Raw genomic sequence first — 20,391 nt, 5'->3', positions numbered from 1 at the left:
AAACTCCCAGTTCACAGTCTTTTAGGAGGGACCCTTGGTAAAATACAGTACTATGGTCTCTGTAGACTATTAATTGCAGAAGCAGCAACTACAGCAGGACAGGCCCAGTGTGCGAAGACCATAATAGTCAATTACAGACTCAATCAACCCTTTAACTCCAGTAACTCTAGAGGTGAAGGTACAGTGTGGACTCAAGTAACAGGTTAGTGAGACTAGGAATGGAAGCCTAAGTATAGCTAAAGCATGATATCAGCTGAGAAAGGAATGAGGAGGCAAGTAGGTGGATGGGCAAATCTGGGTGGTGTTCACATTAACAGAGTTTCAACATTATTAAAGCTATGGAGAGTTGGAGCTAAGAGGAGGACAGAATAGGGAAGAGTGGAAATGAGATAGGAATTAAAGTATGTAGGTTGTGTAGAATAACGGAGTATTAGTAAGAGATCCAAAACCTTACAGAATGGTCAGAAAACCTAATTAACCAATATATAAAGAAGCAAAATAATTAAGAGAATTTATGCAAGAGTGACATTTTTTATTTAAAACACAATAAAATGTAAAATCGATTTAAAAAAAAGAAATTGTAGCATCATTTAGCATCCTCTCACTATGATTCATTTAGCAAACTGAACTGCTGGGGGGAGGGGAGAGCAGCTGTGGCTCCCTTTCAAACCTGTTAAACCAGATTTGCTGGCTGGCATGCATTATCCTGGTGTTTGAACCAGTTACCTTGTAGGTTGAGTTTCTACTCAGCTGTCAGCGGGTGTCAGCTTTTCCTTGCGTTTTCCCAGCCTTCAGATGGACTGATGCTTTGAGGACGTGCCCAGCCGTTGTTCTGTATGCAGTGGAGCTCTGTCCTTCCACCAGTTGGGGCTCAGTGTCTGACGTTCCGATGTGGTCATGCCCGTGCGTTCTGTTCCACTTCAGCTGGAAATGTTTGTTACCAGGGTTCTGGCCCTTCCTCTGTCCACTTTAGTATTGTCTATGTAGTTGCAAATCAGACTCGCTCATTCACTTGTCCTGTGTCCTGCTTCTTAGTTACTTCCCTACCTCCTACCCCCCACATCCCCCCATTTTCTTGCCCAGACAGTTGCAAGGCACTTCCTTCTTGGAGCATTCCTTCCATGATATCCACAGAAAACCTTAGTTTCTGGTTTGTGGATCACAGTTCAGTCTCCCTTCCCACACCCCTTGTTGTTACTTGTGTTTGTGCCCAGTTCAGCCCTTGGGTACGTTTCCCCAGCCCTCCTTTCTTTGGAACTGGTATTGAGGTTGGAGGAAGTGTCTTCTTGGGAGTCCCTGCTGTCCTCAGCACCGTTGTGCCAGAGTTAGTGGGGGAATCTCCGGAGGGTTTCTTTGGGCAGATCTTTGGTTTTTAGCTGTCATCACTTATGATTATGTCTTCTTGAGCTGACTTCTCATTTATTTCTTGGACCAAGGGAGCTTCTGTTTTCCATTTTACCCACAGCCCTTTCATCTGGTTTTGTCCAAAGATCTTTTTGATATTCTTGATAACACTTGACTCCAGGAGTACTATACTTTCTGCCTCTTTTGTTTGTTTTGATTTGTTATAATTTCACCTCCATCTCTTCTCCATTGATATTTTAGTTTCAACCACTCATTACTCCCTTTAATGAATGTGGTTGTAAAATAATAGAACAAACCTCTTATTCAGATGATCTGACTTATGATGGAATTGTACTTTGATAAGCCCACTGTGAAAACGAGGAAGTAAAAAACATAGTCCATCGGAACCTCTGCAGTGTTGTAGCACAGCATGCTTTGAGCATGGACTTTCTCCATTGACTCCAGGGCTCACTGGGAAGTAGGGCTCATCAATGGGGACTTGCAGCTGTCTTATCAGCAGTGAAGGGAAAGAAGAAAAGCCAAAATTTGAGTTGTGGTTCATTTTAAATGATATAACAAACCACTGTTAAGGGCTGTTTCACTAAGCATAAGTCATTGTAATTTCAAAATTACAAATTTTGAAAACTGTAATTATGATTAAGAAAAAATAAAGCACTTGAATACCAAGAGAAGAAAATGCTACAAATGTCAGGAAAGATAATGTAAGGAAAAAGAAAAAGTAGCAAAAAATGTACTGAATGAACACATACCCTATTCTAGGCTATGATCCTGATAGATGACTTACACACAGCCTCACTGTAGTTTATTCTTGAAACAATCCTCTAGAGTAGTGGTTCTCAACCTCTGGGTTGAGACCTATTCGGCAAACTTGTATCTCCAACAATATTTTCATTATGATTCACAACAGTAGCAAAATTACAGTTATGAAGTAGCAATATCATTGGAGGTCAGCACAACAGGAGGAACTATATTAAAGGGTCATAGCATTAAGAAGGTTGAGAACCACTACACTCCAGAAGTCTGCCCAGTCTGCTTTATGAAAGTTAAATAATAGGCTGCAGCTCATGCATCAGAGACCAGGCTGTACAGTATGGCAAGATTCCTTCTCCAACTACTTTAAAACCTAAAACTAGAGGGGTTGGGAGATGGCTCAACAGTAAAGAGCATTGGTTGCTCTCCCAGAGGTCCTGAGTTTAATTCCCAGCACCCACATGGAGACGCACGACTGTCTGTAACTGTAGTATTATAGCACCCAGTGCCCTCTTCTGGTGTGCAAATGTACATGCAGACAAATCATCCAGCTACATACAATAAATCTTAAAAATCAACCGCAAAACTAAACTGAAACTAGGTGGCTGTCAGGATGGACTGGTGGTTATGAGCACTTTCTGGGGCTGGAGAGATGGCTCAGTGGTGAAGAGCACTCGCAGAGAACCAGATCTGGTCCCTGCATCTGGCACCCAGGAGCTCATGCACATATATGCACACACACACATATATTTGCACAAAATAAACAAAGTTAAAGGCCTCAAGGTAATAGGCATATCAATAATTTTCTTTTGCTCTGTTTGGTTTCTTCTTACTACTTTATCTTACCTCTATGCCATTGTTTGATAAACTGTGTACTTTGGATATTTGAGTTTAGTATTAATTATGTAGAGAGAGATGGTTTGAGTGAAATCAGTGCTTTAAATATCAGACAAGAAGTCTCTGAAATTTTTTTTTTTTTTTTTTTTTTTTGGCTGTTGAAAGGCTTTCAGAGCAGACTCAGTTGAGAAAGTGACTTCCCAAGCTCGAAATGTCAGCAGGACTTGCAACTCTGAACACTGCTCAACTCTGAAATGAAACCCTTCCCAGCTCCTGGTTTGCTTCCCACACTCCCTTAGGGCCAACACAGGCTCCTCTTCCAGCTGCTTCATTATAAATCTGTGAGTTCTGCCACAGCTTTCAGGAATAAATCCAGCCTTATTTGTCATATCCTCCCAAATGTGGCATAAAACAGTTTCAGCCTGTTTTTCCCTCAAGGCTGTCTTCCTGGTGCCTCAGCTTCTTCTCTTCCCAGTGGGCCCCTGTTCCATTCTCCCGTCCCAGCTGTGCCAAGCCATTCCCACCTTTACACTCTGTGATTTGCAACAAGAACCAAAATATACTGAGTATAATAGCCCTGTGCTCTAAAGCACAAAGGCTCTGTGGCAGAGATTCCGTACAGACCCAGATTTAGAATTCTTGGACTCACATGCTGTGTTTTCAGTTCCATGTCCCCTCATTACAGAAGGCGGAAGATGTTGGTAGTACGATAGTAGGGGAACTAGATTCTGAGGAAGCCTGCTCCAGTTAAGAGAACTCAGAGGTATCTGTTGTATTTCTAGGGTAAATGAAATGGTTCCTTGTTTGTAGTGAAATACTATTTAAGAAGTCTTTGAGTCTGTGCCCAGGCCCCTACAGTTTGTCTACTAGAAAACAAATACTTGAGTATTATTATATTGGATAATTGTATTTCAAAGAAATAAACAACAGCATTGTAGTCTGCTGAGCTCAGTGGGTCCTTTGCTGGCCTAACTTGATTCTCCTTTCTGTCTCCTGGGCTCTTGCCTCTGAAGCATGACTCCTCCATTTCTACAAAATGTACAAGTAAAATAAGACATGGCTCATAGTCAAAGTAAATCCTGTGTTTTAGACCGGCAACCAGTGTAGGCTTTTTGAGTCCAGGGCCTGCCTAGCAGACATTTGGCTGGTGGGTGAAGCCAGTGTTCTAGCAAAGGCCTTTGACTGTAAGGATGTGGAACTCTGAGGCACTATTGCCCAGACTGTGAGAACACGTCACTCATAAGATAGGATCTGTATCTGACAGGATACTAAGGCCTCAGAAACAGTCCACCCATGCAGATGTATTGGAAAGCATGAGACTCACCAAGTTAGAGTCTCAGAGTGGAAGGAACTAAGGTTTCACTTCACATCACTTTCCTCCTATGCCCCACAGAGATCCCTAGTCATGCAGCTAGGACAGTTTGAAATAAATAAAGTAATTGCTTCTTTTCCTTGCACCATTTTGATGTACATATGGATTAGAAATGGTGAATTGAAATTGTGGGCTCGAAATGAAATGGTTTTTGAAGGAAATAGATATACTTGGAACTCTTTAGAATGTGATCATAGCTCAGCTGTGTCCATCTTAAAAGAAGGAAGTAGATGAACATGAATGGTGTGTGTGTTGCACATGGAAGCAAGTGTGGGACACAGACACCATCTAGGCTGCTGCCGCCGCCGCTGAGGTGTGGGGATGGAACCCACCGTGTCCTATACTGTCTCTTTGGGCTGCACCCTAGCTTTCATTAGCATCTAAAAATGTTTTAAATCATTTTTGAGAGTAGACTTGTTAATGTTCTATGCTATTTTCTTGTTAATTGTTGGATGGTGTGATTTTCTTAAAAGAACACTGCATATTTTTTCCTTTTGAAGCTAGGAAAGTCAGCTTTTTAACTGAGTATGCTGAGTGCGGTTCCCCTTCATGTTCACTGTCCGTAGCTCAGATAATCCACACACAGAAATGATATCGAGGCATATGGAGCTAGGTAAACCGCCTTGAATTTATTTATTTGAGTAGTTTGTTCCCACACTGGTATTAAATGTACCTTTATGTTGAGATACTAACAGTTATGCAGTATCCTACATAGAATATATAAGGTGATGTCTTCAGTTTTCTTTTAAATTAAGTATTCCAAACTGTCATATACAAATTTAGTATATATTCAATAATAGTGATTTAACCCGAGGCTTAAACTCAAATTGGGACCATATCAAGTTTGAGTGGACCATGAATTTGCAGTTGATACTTTTATGTTAGGAATTTTAAGTTGTGAAAGTTTTCATTTTGCATCTATGTATTTAATCTGTGTATTTGCACATGTGTGTGCTGTGCTGTGCTTAGAGAGGTCATATTGATCTATCACATTTCTATCATGAGCACTAGAGACTCAACTCAGGACATCATGCTTCACATCAGATACCCTTGCTGAGCCATCTCACTAGCTCCAAGTTGTGAAGAATCTTAAAGACCATTTCATCCACCCTCTTTATATTTTCATTTGGAAAATCCAAGGCTCAGAAACAAATTTCTCTACTAAGTTTCCACAATAGGTAGAGAAAGGGAATTAAAACTAAGTTGGCTGGATTCTAACCCTAAGTCTAAAATGGTAGATGAATGTTTACCAGAAGATCAGTTGAAGTAAGCCTCTCAGTGCTGTGGATAGGCAACATGGCAGTCTGCACGTCTAGAGGCAAGCCCATCCTTTCTACAGACAGTCAGGGTAACCCTAAGACTTATTCTGAGGGTTGAAGTCTGGGCCTCCAATGAGGAAAACCAAGTAGCAGCAGCTGGCTCTCCTTTTCACATTCAGAATTGTAAGTGCTGAACTCCTGTCACCTATGGAACACCTTCTGATAGCTTTGCTATGTTGAGTGACACATGGTCCCTGCAGTTGTAGTTGGCCTCTCCCATCTCCACTTCTTACTGAGGCAGGTCAGGAGGAGTGGTTGTTGTGTTTACAGTGAGAATGTGTTTTGTTTGGTTTTGTTATGGACAGCTTAATGAATGCAAATGGCTTGGTGCTGTGGGCCTTGTGATCTCACTTAACCCAGTGGGCTGAGGTACTAGGATCCTAAGGACAAGTCCTGCCTGGGAACTTAGTAGGAATCTGACTAAAACAGTATTTTAAAAGGAGACTGGCGATGTAGCTTTATGGTAGAGCACCCTCTAGGCATGGGTGAGGTGTGTAAAAATTTATGTTCAGATCCCCCTATTGGAAAACAAACAAAACCAACTAAGTAAAAACTGTTTTAATCTAGTTTTTGGCCTGATAAAACTCTGTCTACCCTTAATAAAGTATAACAGACTATAATCATTGGTCGTTTTATAAAAATGAAATATATATAATTTGAAGTGGGAAAACTCACTGTGCTATCAAATGTGGAAAAGTCCATAATGTATGGTACTGAGTTGATATTGTGCAGAAATCAAAAGCTTTTCCCACTTTATAGGGTAGTACACTGGGTTAAATGTGTGGTACCTTACCTTCTTGGATTTGATTACAGAAACTTAATAAAGCATTGTCTAAATATGTGAGAGAGTGTGTGGGTGGGGGGGGGCAGTGAGCGCACACGAGTGACCTGCTTCCCCGAAGCTTCCTCCAGACACACTGTGAAACAGTCCCCTAGCATCCCCTGCTGCCCCCCACCTAGACTCCTGTGCCCAGGCCCCTCTCACTTCTAGCCCCAAATCTCCCTTGCAGTGTGCCATGCTGCAGGTCTAGCCTTCTGCCTCCATCTGTCCCAGGAGACCTTCACAGAGGGAGCTGATCTACTTTTCTTCCTCTCCAGGGTTGTTTTCTGATTATCTTCATGGCTTCTCTCCCTAGGGCTTATTTGTCAATCACATATCTTATTAAAGGGTTATTAATCTGAATACTCTCAGCTTTTACAATTCTTCTCATTTGTTTACTCACTGACTTACCTTTATTGTTTTGGTTATAAACAATCTCTTCATGTACTTGAGATTGGAGCCTCCCACTGGCCCAGGAAGGGTTCCTGTTCTTTTGCTGTCATTTTTCACCTCTGCTTCCCTCAAACTAGAAAAATGTGGATCTATCTTCTGTCACTAGAGACTTGGTTTCTCTTTCTTAGAATTTCATATGAATGGAATTATATATGGTGTCTCTTTAACTGACTGGCCTTTTCCAAGCTCTTTTAAAGATGCTTACCTTTACAAATAATGTATTTGCACATTACAGTCTTATTATTGCTGAATACTATTCTGTCATATGGCTCTGCCACAGTTCATATCTTCATGTGCTGACTCAGGTCATAATTTCATCTGATAATTAATATTTCATGTATGTCCACTTGCAATTTGTAAATCACTGTATGCTAAACTGATTTATATATGTATTTCTGAAAGAGGCCTTTAATTATGAAGCATGGTAAAATCGATATGGTATTGGTTTCAGAAAGATTGTCTATTTCACCACAAGAATGAAGCCAATGAGCTTGCTGTAAGTCAAGGCTGTTTGCTGTTCCTGTCTTATGCATGTAAGGTGGGAGTTGTGATGCTGTCTTAGTCTCTGTAACCGTGATGACTGCAGTAACAGCAGTGGTGCTAGTAAGTAGCATTTGAACAGTATGACATAGGCTCTATTATTTACAGTTCCAGTTGGAGAAGCAGAGGCATAGTTTAAACAGTCTGCTCACGAATCCGTAACCCTCTCCTGACTCTAACTCCATAATTACGTGTTGACAAATAATTGTTCAAACAAATAATATTTGCTTCATTATTCCTTGGGAGTAGTGTTAATTACACAAGACTGAAGGCGAAGCAGCTTCTCCCTCTATAATGACACTTTTTGTTGCCCTTCCTTCTTCCCAGAGTAAAGAAACCAGGCCACTATTAGTTATATGCACACAGTGAAATCTCGACCTATATTGTAGTTGGTCGCAGGGATGGTTTTGGAGACAGGGCAGCCTACACGAATGGCCTGTTAGATAATATTCACTACACTAAAGTTCTGGGGGCTTTTGAGTTTTTATAAATAATATCAGTTACTTACATTTATGATAAATTAAGTTTGATATTTTATTCTTATGTTCATTTTTCTGTAGTTGAGTTATTTTTAGCCATATTTTTTTTATTTAACACCATTTGATAAGCATTAAAATCTATGATAATTACTGTGCAGCTTCATCTTTCATCTAAAACAAAATAGAGGAGTAGTACACACGTTAGACGTTTTTATAGGTTGGTTTCAGCAGAGTTTAGTTGGTGGGTTACTATTTTGGAATCTTAAGTAGATATTACTAATGATATTACATAAAAGAATGAGATCATGTGAGTCGTCTACTCATGATAGGAAGGGACCTTTCCCCCAGGGGTGAAATTCATCCTTATTTCCCCACACACTCTCACCACTGTCCTCACCACTGTACTGTAGCCATCTTAAACTTGCAGTGTTCTTGATAGCCTGTTACCTCTTCTTGTAAGGTATACGTATCCCTTCCTCATTATCTATGTCTACTTTTGCATTATGTTGTCACTTGACCTTGATATGGAAGCCAAGGTTAGCTATCCTCCCATCATGCTTTGCTCACATCATGTTCTCTTTGTTACAGCTCTTTCTGTACTACAGACGGTACTGTTATTTATTTGTGTGATGACTTCTCTGGGTTGTGACACTGTTGCAGGATAGTGATACAGGTTGTTCCCAGCACTTGAGGACTTGCATGGTAGATAGTAATTGTCAGGTTAATTTAAGGGTATGAATGAATGAATGAATGAATGAATGAACGCATAATGAAGCAATGCCAGCAGTGTCCCAACATGCAAACACTACGGTCTCATCCCCTTTGCTGGATTGCAGTTCCTGGTAAAGTGGTAAACATGGCCAGCAGTGGCCCTGCCTTTTAGACCTACCTGATAGATTCATATTACAATGGCAGTTTATTTCTTTGTGGTTTTAAAAACTCTTCTGCATAAGAAGAGGCTGGAGCCTCTGTTTCAGACTCACATGTGCTCAGCAGAATGAATAAATTAAAGGAGCTTTGTGTGATGGGCAAGCGCTAAGAGCTGTTGATAGGTATTCAAGTAACTGATTCAAAACTACATTGTTTCAAAACCCGAAAGACAAAATAGACAAACCCCAGAGTTTTGCTATAGAAATGAATCTAAGATACTTGGTGCCCAGTGAGGACTATAATTGCTTTACAACCAATAGATTTCTTAATTTCTATACAGATTAAAATTTTGTTTCAACGTATTTTTTCTATGTTCTATGTGCTGTGCAATATTGTTGCCAGTTCCATGTAATGAGAATGCTCTTAACTGTCTGAAGGATTAAGGACTAAGAAAGAAATCTTACACTGTACACAGTACGTGCATAACTGTAAGTCCTTAATGTACTATAGAAAAGCCTGTTACCGGGGTTGGGGATTTAGCTCAGTGGTAGAGCGCTTGCCTAGGAAGCACAAGGCCCTGGGTTCGGTCCCCAGCTCCGAAAAAAAAAGAACGGAAAAAAAAGAACCAAAAAAAAAAAAAAGAAAAGCCTGTTACCGGAAAGATCTTTATCTAATCACCCTGCTTGAAATTAGTGTGAGAAACATGGACTAGTGGTATCATGTTCTGCAGAAACAAGGAATTTTGTTTAAATATTCTAAATAAACATAATTGATTCTTGGCAGTTACATGTTTGGCCTTAATAGTAGACAGGTGCTGCTGTTCACCAACTTTTGTTTGTGCCGCCACAGGAAAGCACGCATTCCCTCTCCTGCTTACCCTGTACCTGGAGTTGTGATGTGCTTTGGCTGAGTAATTTTAAGTGGAAGTGACTTACACTTAATTAGAAGCATAAGTTTCAAAAATAATAGATGTAAGGAGAAGGTCCTGCTGTCTACATTTAGGCAATGTAATGTTTTAACCACAAATATCACAAGTCTGAATAATAACTTTGTAGCACTCAGTTTAACCTGTTTGCATATGAATTTATGATTAAGACATTACAATGTTAAAACAAATATAAATGCAGTTTATTATATCCCAATTTTTCTTGTCATTTGCATGATAAGCAAATGTAATAAAATATACAATTATTTATTGGTCAAATCTTATATATTGAATTATAATTTAGTGCTAAGGTATATTCCTACTTTTGAAAATGACGTAGAAAACGAACTACAAAATTTTTATTTTGTGAGGTTAAAAATTTAATTCATCAAAAACAAACTACTTAAAATTGTATGTTTTAGACATATTTACTCATTTATTTTATATATGTGAATATTTTGCCCGTGTGTATGTATATACACTACATGTGTGCCTAGTGCCCATGGAGGTCACAAAAGGCTGTTGGAGTCTCTTGGACTGGAGTTACAGATGGGTGTGATCTGTGGTCTTCATGCCAGGAACTGAACGCAGATCCTCTACAAGAGCAAAGAGTGCTCTAAACCACTGAGCTGTCTCCTCAATCCCCTGAGTATCCTTAGAATGAGCAATCGTAGTCTCTAAGTCTGAGGCACTTACGTGTATGCATTTATTCTCTTTAGACTTTAAATTTTTTCCACTGGATTAATCACAAATTAATTTCTGATTTTGTACCAGTGATACAGTAATTCAAAATTCAAAATTTTGATGGCACATGGTTATTATCATCATTGTTCTTTTTTCTTTTTTCATAGCACCAGTAGAAATATCAACATTTGAACTCTGAGCAGTTTCTTTTAAAAACAGTTTTTCTAATTTGTCTTTTCCCTTTCATTTCTGTGCTCTCGCATTGCTTCTGTGAGTCATAATTTAAATCTGAGGTTGGAGGTGATGGCTCAGGTAGTAAGACACTATACAAGGCTGACTGCATTCCCCAGTTGCCTGTTGTGTAACATGCTCAATCGATGATCGCTGAGCGGATTAAGGCAGAGTATACTGTTAGCTACGTTTAATAGCTCACTTTCATGGAAACTGTTCAGTGAGTCAGAACCAGCGCAGAGCACCAAAGTACATGATAAGTGTCCTCTCCCCGTATTGTGGAGTGTGTGTGCGGGTGAAAAGTGATTGCGTCTTACAGTTCTCTCAGAAGATCATGCCTATAGCTATAAACCTTGTAAATATCAAGATTTTCCCACAACGTGCATTTTTTTGATGAAGAAATATTCTAAGTGAAATCTAGGGAATATTTGATATTGATTACATTAACTGAATCATTAAAAACTGAGTAGAGAAACTATTTCTGTTCTCATTGTTTTCAGTGTCCTGGGGACTGTAGACTGAGGCAGAAGTGGCAGGTCACACATCATCCTCTGTTACAGTGACCAATGCAAAATATTTTATAATTTTGTGAAATTACAGGACTATAGAAACAGAAACATCAAAACTCAGATATCATGGTATTTACTTAACAAAGCAAAATGTAACATTTTCTTATGACATTTTGAACTCCTTATAAAATGCATTCTTAAGAGGAAAACTTGCCAAAATGTTGCTTCCTGGGTCCCAGTTCTTCCAGGGATGGTTCTGTAGTGACATCTGCTGGTGAAGTATGGTAAAGTACATCATAGAACCATGGAAGTCACTTCACAGGAAGTAAGCAAGCTTGGAAGGGGAAAAAGATATTTTGTGCAGAATTGTTTCTTTTACTATTATTTATATATCTAACTCAAAATTTGAACATTTGATCAAGAATGTTATTTTAGTGACGTAAGTATTAGCCCTCTGTATGCTTCCCAAAATGCAGCGTGTACTTCCAGCCTGAGTCTTTGGTAATTGTTGTTTATCAACTGAGGTTTTGACTGCAGAGCTGAAAACCCCTTTCTCCTTTGTCTTTATTGTCTTTTTCTTATTGCACTTTATGTTAGCATAGAGCTTTGCAAAAGTAGGATAGGGGCTGAGTTATGTTAGTATATATCGTCTGCACAGACTAAATAGCAAGTTTGGGCACACGTGAATGAGTCGAATGCATTAGTTTTATGGGCAGTTGAAAATAAAGTGAGACTTTATTTTAGCAGGTGATGATATTTGAAGAAATTGATGAATTTTTTTCTGTAAAAGAGCTCTTGGTAAATCATGTGTACATGCACATGCACACCTGACATATTTCTACATCTGTACTTGTTTCCTTATTTGTGCGTGTATCTAGTCTCCCGTGTTTACGTACTGTGTAAAAATGAACCAGTTGTCTTCCACGGTCCTCAGACCTTCATAGCCAGCTGCCTGCATCCTTTACTAACTGGTATTCAGCTCAGGCACATTTCACACTTACATTTCCAAAACAAAGTTCATTTCTCCCTGAGTCCTACAGTTTCTCACGTCAGTAAATGGCCACTGTGTCCTCTTTGCTTTAGCCCAGATCCGTCAGTAGGTATCGAATTCTCTCTTGTTTGCTCTACATTCAAACTATCAGGAAATTCTGACTGCTCACCTTGGACATGTATGTATTCACATTCTTCTCTTCCTTCCAGCCGTGGTCACCCTCCCCAGGTTTCTAACTGCCTTCCTATCATCTGGTTTCCACTCAGCAGCCAGAATTCGTCTCATATAACTTAAGAAAGATCTTCCTCTACTGAGATCATTCTCAAGTGCCTCTCTGCATGGTAGAAACTCCCTCCATTTTCCATGGCCGTGTTTCCTACCATTGTGTCATTCACCTCTCCCCTCGGTTCTGCCCCTTGGTGCTCTGCTCTCTGCTGTGACTCAGCACGGCGCTCTACTTGTTGCTTCAAATTGAAATTCCCTCCCTCAGTTCCTTAAAGTTCAGAACCGCTTATCATCTTTTGCCTTCTTAAAGAGACTACTTGACCATATGTATGTATGTATGTATGTATGTATGTATGTATATATATATATATATATATATATATATATATGTATGAAAAAAGGGAAACCCAGACCCTTTCTCCCCTGCGCTGTAGGTTTCTTCTTTTTATCCCCACAGCTATTGTTCTGCATCTTTGTTGAATCTCTCCCACAAGGTGCATGCCAAATGAGAATGTGATGTTCTTGTGACAATGGATGTATAATGGAACCTAAGCCAGTTGCTACACATGTAGATACCTAATATGTGATAATTCTTAAAGGGTGACTTGATTTGATCTGCACTGTAATCACCACGGCCATAGCAAAGTAAAGAACTTTCTAGTGGGGTCTGTCTTGTTGAAATCTTTATATCATGCCTTCTAATTTAACATAGACTTCAGTGATGTTTCACAGTTAATAACTGAACAATGCACTCAGTGTCAAAATGTGGGGCCACATTTTAAAGATTCTTCTTGCAGAATGATTATTTCATTGTTCTTTTGACCCTCGGTTACCTTAACAAACCTTATACACACGAATAGGAGAAAGAATAGCCTCTTTTGAATCCATGTTAATTAAGACTTTATCAATATGAAGTGCTTCCCACAGGGTTCTACTGAAGAGCCAGACCTCCATCATAATGAAATTGCAAATTCATTTGTATATGCCTCCTTTATGCTTGAAAGCTACTTTTTGATGTTTGGTCTGCAATTAAATGTATTGTGCAGGGCCACAAATATGCCTTGTGTACTAACCGATTTGTCAGACTCTTTTAACTATTCAACACCGAACAAGGACAAATGGCTATCTTTGAACAATAACATCCCAAGACCAAAATTTGTTCCCAGATGTACATAATCTTTTAATTGATCTACTGCTTTCTTTTTCCTCATCAATAGGCCCCTTGCCCACTCATTCACCACTCCACCAATCCAGATTATGGGTTTTAAATTACTGTGAAACACTTTCTTCTGATGAAAAAAAGATAAGTTTAAGTAATGTAATTTTCCCAAGTACCCTTTTACTTTAATTTATAAATTCTTTTGCCTTCATGCACATTCTGTGTAGATATTTATGTCATGTATTACTTACATGTGAACTTTTGGTTACATTTCCCATTGTCAACACGACCACTAAGTCAGCCATGCTGCATGATTGGCATAAGCCTTAAATGTTTTAAAATATCTTCATGTGGCTTAAATATTTCCTAAGATTCTAGGTTATATACAATAAGATAAATTTTAAGGCAGTTGTTTCATATGTTTTCTTTATGACTTGTTGTACAAGTGACAAGCACCATGAGTGTGTCTATCCACTTACATTTGAAGATGCACTTTTTAAATTTGAGTCTATGAGACTGTCATTTTGTCATTAGTCTTTATAGACATTTTTCAAGAGATTTTGATAATAAATACCCAAAACTCCTTTATGATTGGTTATATTAAAGGTTCCTTGTGGCTATTACCTTTTTGTAGAAAGGGCTTTTGAATATTTCTAATGTCTTTAAGTCCATTTTAAATACTTATTGTTAATCTGAGAATATTAATTACCACATAGCCTGCATCTTCCCCAGCTAAAGACAATATAATTAGCAGGAGGATGGGAAGGAGAAGTGCTTGATTATTCAGATTATCACTGCCACTACCCCAACACACCTGGAATTCTGAATCCTATTAGTATGTTAGTCCTGTGTCCTCAGGAGGTAAGGTTGTTGCTGGGCTTGAGCCCCCATGAAAGTTCAAATGCACACAAGCCTACACCCAGGGCTGTGTTGTTATCTAACAAAACAAGACCAAGTCACCCAAACTGCACAGCAATGATAAATGCTCAAGAAATACTACTTGGATTCTCCTCCTCCTCCCAGTCTCAGTCTCTGCCTATCCCATGTTCTCTCTCCCTTGGCCTGAACCAGAGGCTCTGTGGGATGTTGCAATGAACTCGAAGCCTTTTTGTGCCTGCTCAGCTCCTTCTTGCACCACACCCACTGAATTAATGAACCAGAAATTGCCCTGTGTGAGATGCTCAGAGAATGACGTGCTGTTCTTCATAGGGAATCTGCCTCCAGGGATCAGGAGGAGTGGAGAGTGTCTTAGCCTCATTTTAGATCCAAGTGGAACCCTTAGAAGGCTGACTTAAGTCTCCCTTACCCTGGCTCTGAGGATTGAGCCCCAACTTTGTTTCTGTGCCAGAGGAACTCTCTAGTATACTAGTCAGTTGCTTTGTGGAAGAGGACTTGCTGTATTCTTATGTCATTCCAAAAAATGTTCACACTTTAAACCATTATTAGGAAGGAATGCTATTTTATATACTACTTTATATTCTAAAACATGCCATTTTATGATTGCAAATTTTTGTTTTAGGTGCAAAGATGGCTTAAAAGGCTTTACGTTTTCTGCGCTTAGGTAAGTAACATTCTGTCTTTGTGTTGAGAGAAGTTGCAAGTTAGCTTCCTAAAAATATCGAGTGTATATAATTCCAATAAAGTTTTATTAATTTTTAATCTGACAGTAAAAGTCACACCATTATTTCCTTGCATTTGTGGATAGTTTATTATATAATTTCTTAGCCTGAGTTGAGTTATGGGTGGGACTTATGGACTGTCAAACACAATAGGTCTTCAGTGTTCTTAGAACGTTTGATATTTTTCACCTCATCTATTAACATAATAATTGGCCTATTATATATACAGTGTAAGCGTTATTGTATTTTATGACTCCGAACATCTTAACAAAATAGACATTTGTCATGTGTTTAACGTCTCACTCTCCGTACTAAGGGCAAAGCCCACGTTTTCCCAGTCAGTGTCAGACATCACTTACTTATTTTTCAGTGTCCATGGAACGCTGCTTGTCAGTGACCTTTGGTAGCATGGCAATCACTGCAGGCATCTGGAAAGTCAGGGCATGCTTCGGGTTGGAATCATCATCTTATACGTTTATTCTGAAGAGCTTGCACGTAAGGTGCTTTAGTGCGGGGTGACACTCGTGAGCATTCGGATGGCACACCCTCCATCTTTTCCGGGATGTGAGTTTAAGGCATAGCTTTAGATAAGGAAAAATGAAGAAAAACTTTGTTTGTAGGAGTGATCAAATTGTCTGTTTTGGCAGGTGGTGTCAGTGTTGAAGACTGATAGGTCAGGGTAGGGAGGGGCTGATTTGGAATTGATAAGTAGGTAGTAGACCCCTAATGGTGTCTGAGGGAGGTGGTTAACAGTGACTTTGAAAGGTGAGTCCAGCAGAAGTATTTGAGACGTTGGATGACAGAGAGCTAGAGGTAGGAAAATAAGTACTGTGTTTTTGGGATAATGAGAAGAAGACTCAAGAGAAAAATGACAAGTTAAATGGAAGAAGACCAGGGGCACTATTTTCCATCTGTCAGCCTGAGTCCCAGCCTAGCACTGAAAGCTAAGTGCGCCAAGGAGGTTTGCATTTACCTAGAGATGGGATGGCATGGCAGGAAACTATGTGATTGACAGGTTTTCAGGGTTTAGTGATGGGGCATCTGCCTGGAACGTGTGAGACCCTGGATACAATCCCCAGGAGGTGTGGGGAGAGGAGGGGAAGAAAAGTTGTGATAGAACGTTGATAACTAGACTTCTGAAGCCATGGTGCACGTAAAATGTTCTCTTTTACTTTTTTCGTTAAGAGATATATGAGAAAAAACTTTTATCCTTTGCCCTTAAACAATGATAAAGCATGCTTTTAAACTGTAAGTTAATGACAAAAGCAAAAGGTGATTTCCTTAAGAGATAACCTTGCCTCATTTTCTAAAGATTCCCACCAAAGTCTTGGAAAACCTTGAGCTGCTTCAGATAGTATTGTATCGTTTTGTGTGTACTTTGAATCAGTGCTTAGTTGGAAATGTTTGTGCTTAACTTTTCTGTTATAGGACAATGTTCTAGAACAGTGTTCATTGTTCCAGGAATCCTTGTTAAAGTTGTTAAGCATTGCAGATTTTTCTGCCGTTCACAAGTCAGCCTTCTTCCTTCTGTCCTGTCAGCCATTCTTCTTCATAGATGGAAAACGGCATCTGTGAGATGTGTGCCAGTTTCCTGCCTTATTCTCTGTCGTTATTCCTATCCACAACTTGGAAAGCAACAGTGTTAGTTCTGGCTGAGACATACAACTGAAAACTCCCTTCCCTCTTTGTAATGTCAGCACAATTTTAATGAATACTGCCTTCTCCTCAGTCTCAGAAAGCAGAGATATATTTCACTCATTTATTGGTGCATCCTCCACACAGTACACATCTGAAGACAAAGTACAAGCGTAACCAAATAAATACTCAGGGAATGGTACTCAGTTTTCATATGGTATTATATGGTACATGACTTACTAAACAGGGTGGGTTTCATTTTACATTGCAGGTATTGCCCATTGATTACTCTTAGGTACTTAAAGATGCCACATAATTTTAGTACCGAAAGCTAGATTCTCTTTTAGTTGTCAGGTTTCATTGTCAAAGAACAATGGGTTAATGTTCATTGTTGTTAGTGGTTTCCTAAAGTATTACTTGGCATGAATTTCTATTCTGCATCTCCCAATTGACACTCATATGATTGTTGTTACAGACGCATACAGTGAGTTTATAGCCTGTCAAAATATTCAACATTCAACATTAATTACAGAGGGGAGGGGACAGAAAAGTACTTGTGGTGGCCAAACTTAGCAAGTATGACTTCCTGGCAGTGGTAAATTTTATGAGAAAAGAATGTTCAGTGCCTGACAGTTTGAGCGTGCTGGCCACTCTGGAACTTAGATGGACACAAATAGATGCAGTCACCATCAGGCTTGAAGGAAGTGCCTATCCTCCACAGGTTACACTTACCCTGTCACACACTGTTTTACAGAGGACACGCCTCCTTCATCTACTGCACCCATTCATAAAGCAGCCAAGTTTAATGTCTCCAGGCTAGACTCAAGCAAAAAGCTTTAGAACATCAAACTCTAACTCAGCACTATGGTTTAATGCATCTTACCTGTAAAAGAGTACACGAGTTACAAAGATCCATTCAGTATGTATTTAGGTGTGCTTTACTTTGTCTCCAGATGTGTACCGTGTTGAGATGCACCCGTGAATGAGTCCGATATCTTTCTGCCTTCAGAGGCTGTACCGAGTATTAATTGTGCTGATGAGGGAGCAGGTTTTGCCATTGTATGCCTCAGCCAGAACTAGCGCTGTTGCTTTCCAAGTTTCGGATAGGAATAAAGACAGAGAATAAGGCAGGAAAACTGCAAAGAATACTTATAAGTTTTTTTTTTTAAAGCCAACTTCTGAAATAGAGCAAATTAAATGCTAAGTCATTTTCCTGATGACTCGCCCACCCCCGGTGAAAGACGAACAGTTGACAGTACAGAAGGAAGACGGGGACTTTTCAAAGGTGGATAAGGAGTATTTAACAAACATGTAGGAAAGAATGCAGTATTAAGGCATTGGATTACCTGCAAATCTCTTAGCACTGAAGTTTAGAGCAGTCTGGTCACTTAGAGTTTGCACTTAACTCTAAGTCAAGGAGTCATAAGCTGGTGAAGTTTTCTGATTTGGGAAGATCAAGTTCTGATCTACACTTTAGGAAACTTCCTCTGGCAGTTTTAAGGAGGAATTATCTGTCTGTGCAGACAGGAGTAGAAAGGCACTGGAGTAGCGGGAGGCAATGGGGAAGGAAAATCAGTGCAGTGTTAAAGGGGCATGGCTAGGGGTTACAGCATCAGACTCTACAGCAGTGGCTCTCAACTTCCTAATGCAACCCACAGTTTCTCATGTTGTGGTGACCCCCAACCATAAAATTATTTCATTCTACTTCATAACTGTAATTTTGCTACTGTTATGAGTTGCAACTAAATATTTGATATGCAGAATATCTGATAGTGACCCTCAAAGGATTATGAGCAACAGGTTGAGAATCACTGCTCTAGACAGACAGTTTTCTATTAGTGGTTGCTGATAATGGACTTTTGTACACAGAGTTCTCCCACATTCTAACTCATGGGAAATATAGTACCTGTAATATTACTGTGGGACCAAATGACAGAACTTTTATGAGATGCTTGTTGGCCCTGTGTCTTTCATGTCATAGGCACTTAGAACGCATGTTATATTGCTATATTCATTCTTTTTACAGTGTAACAGACCTGTGCTAGACACTGTCCTATGATAGCAAAGAATATGGATATAATTTCACAGTCCCCACAGCTTAGTCAGTGGCGCATACTGTAGAAATTATGCTTACAGTGTTGTGATTCATGGGACTGTGAGACCACAGGTAAAGGGCCACTCAGTCACTTGCATAGAGTCAAGGACAGCCTCTCTAAGAAGTCACCTGTACTGTGAGGTCATCAGCATTGACCAGAGGAGCAGTAAGCTCCAAAAAGCATTAGAGAGACTTTCTAGTTTTATCGGGTTGCTCATATAGAATTGAGTGGGGATTTAAACTTTCTAGGCAGAAACACAAATAATGAGCAGATTCCTTTGCAGTAATAACACCCAGGTCTCTCAACTGCCTGTGATGTCAGGAAAGACCTTTACACACCCCAGTTTGCCTAGGAAAGCTAAATGTTTTACTGAGTTCACCAGGACAGGATGGGTCTGTGGTTAGTTGTAACATCATTTTGGTTTTCTTTTCCAAATATTAAAGTTTTCTTATTTGTTTACACTGGTCTCAATCCTGGAATGTTAGTAAAGAATTATTGATCCTCTCTGAGTAAATGTGGATAAACTTTCTGAAAGTTCAGAAGCTGGGATTTCTTTGGAAAGTTCAGCTGTTCTTTGTATCAGCAATGATTCTTGCCATGTAGTTAGAAACAGCTGTGAAACTTCGGAGACTGCTCCCTTCCCCAGTGTTATCTGATGGCAAGACCATTTTCAATTGCATTGTTTTGACGAATGGTCATCTCTTCTGTGTTTGATTTTTCCAAAGAAAAATAAGTAGGTTGACATAAAAATAGCAATAACACAGTTTAAAATTTCTAAGGAAATATGAGGATACCACTGTTTTACTGGGTACCTAAAGTTCTTTCACATGCAAGTGACTTTTCCTAGTGCCACTGCTTAACAGTAAAATGCCAGTGAGGGTGCATTGAAACCACAGAATCCAATTACTCCGTAAGTGGAAAGAAGGCTTATTTGGGGAATTTTGATGCTGTGATGGCTATACCCGGTATGTAGGTGGGAAAGCCTTGGCTTTAAAAGGAGCAGGTAGCTCTCAGAGGGAGTCTGAAGTGTAGAGTAGCGTGGAGAAAGTTTGTAGTCAGGAAAGACTGGACCCTTGGTCTGAGTTACAGTTAAGTGCTAGTAGGGAGCTGGATGCCCCATTGCTGGAGTGTAGGGGACATAAGGGCAATAGTCACTCGTCCTGACAGATGGGAGGTCATTGCTTCACGAGGGTCTGAGGAATGCCCCGTAAGCTTTTGTTTGTCCACTAGCAATCTCTGTTTACTTGGTCAGAATCCAGTGAAACCAGCCATTTTGGGGTTTGAGGTCACAAATCCCAAATATTTTAGCCTAACTGTTTGGACATAACAGCGATCTGGTATAAACTTAGTTTCATTCTGAATGAGAAACTATATTATGATTGATGATGAGAAATTATAATTATTATTGACCTGCTTCTCTTGAAAATTTAAAGCATGTAATGCCTTTAAAAATGTCCTAGGTTAAAGATTGCCTTGTAGAAGTCCTGTAGTATATTGTAGTTGATTAATTTG

General features: G+C 39.6%; 1 protein-coding gene across 7 annotated transcripts in view; it reads left to right on the top strand.

Annotated features, from left to right (window-relative positions):
• The window catches only part of Tmem135 (transmembrane protein 135), a 280,538-nt gene that overhangs the window by 241,655 nt on the left and 18,492 nt on the right, over nucleotides 1-20,391 (top strand). For all 7 annotated transcript variants that reach the window (NM_001013896.1, XM_087656459.1, XM_087656454.1 and 4 more), the window contains 1 exon segment: nucleotides 15,049-15,090. In NM_001013896.1, the coding sequence (NP_001013918.1) occupies nucleotides 15,049-15,090 (42 nt within the window).

This window comes from Rattus norvegicus, chromosome 1, assembly GCF_021556685.1.
Source record: "Rattus norvegicus strain SHRSP/BbbUtx chromosome 1, alternate assembly SHRSP_T2T, whole genome shotgun sequence".
In the NCBI taxonomy this organism is placed as follows: Eukaryota; Metazoa; Chordata; class Mammalia; order Rodentia; family Muridae; genus Rattus; species Rattus norvegicus.
This window is presented reverse-complemented; position numbering and strand designations above follow the sequence as displayed.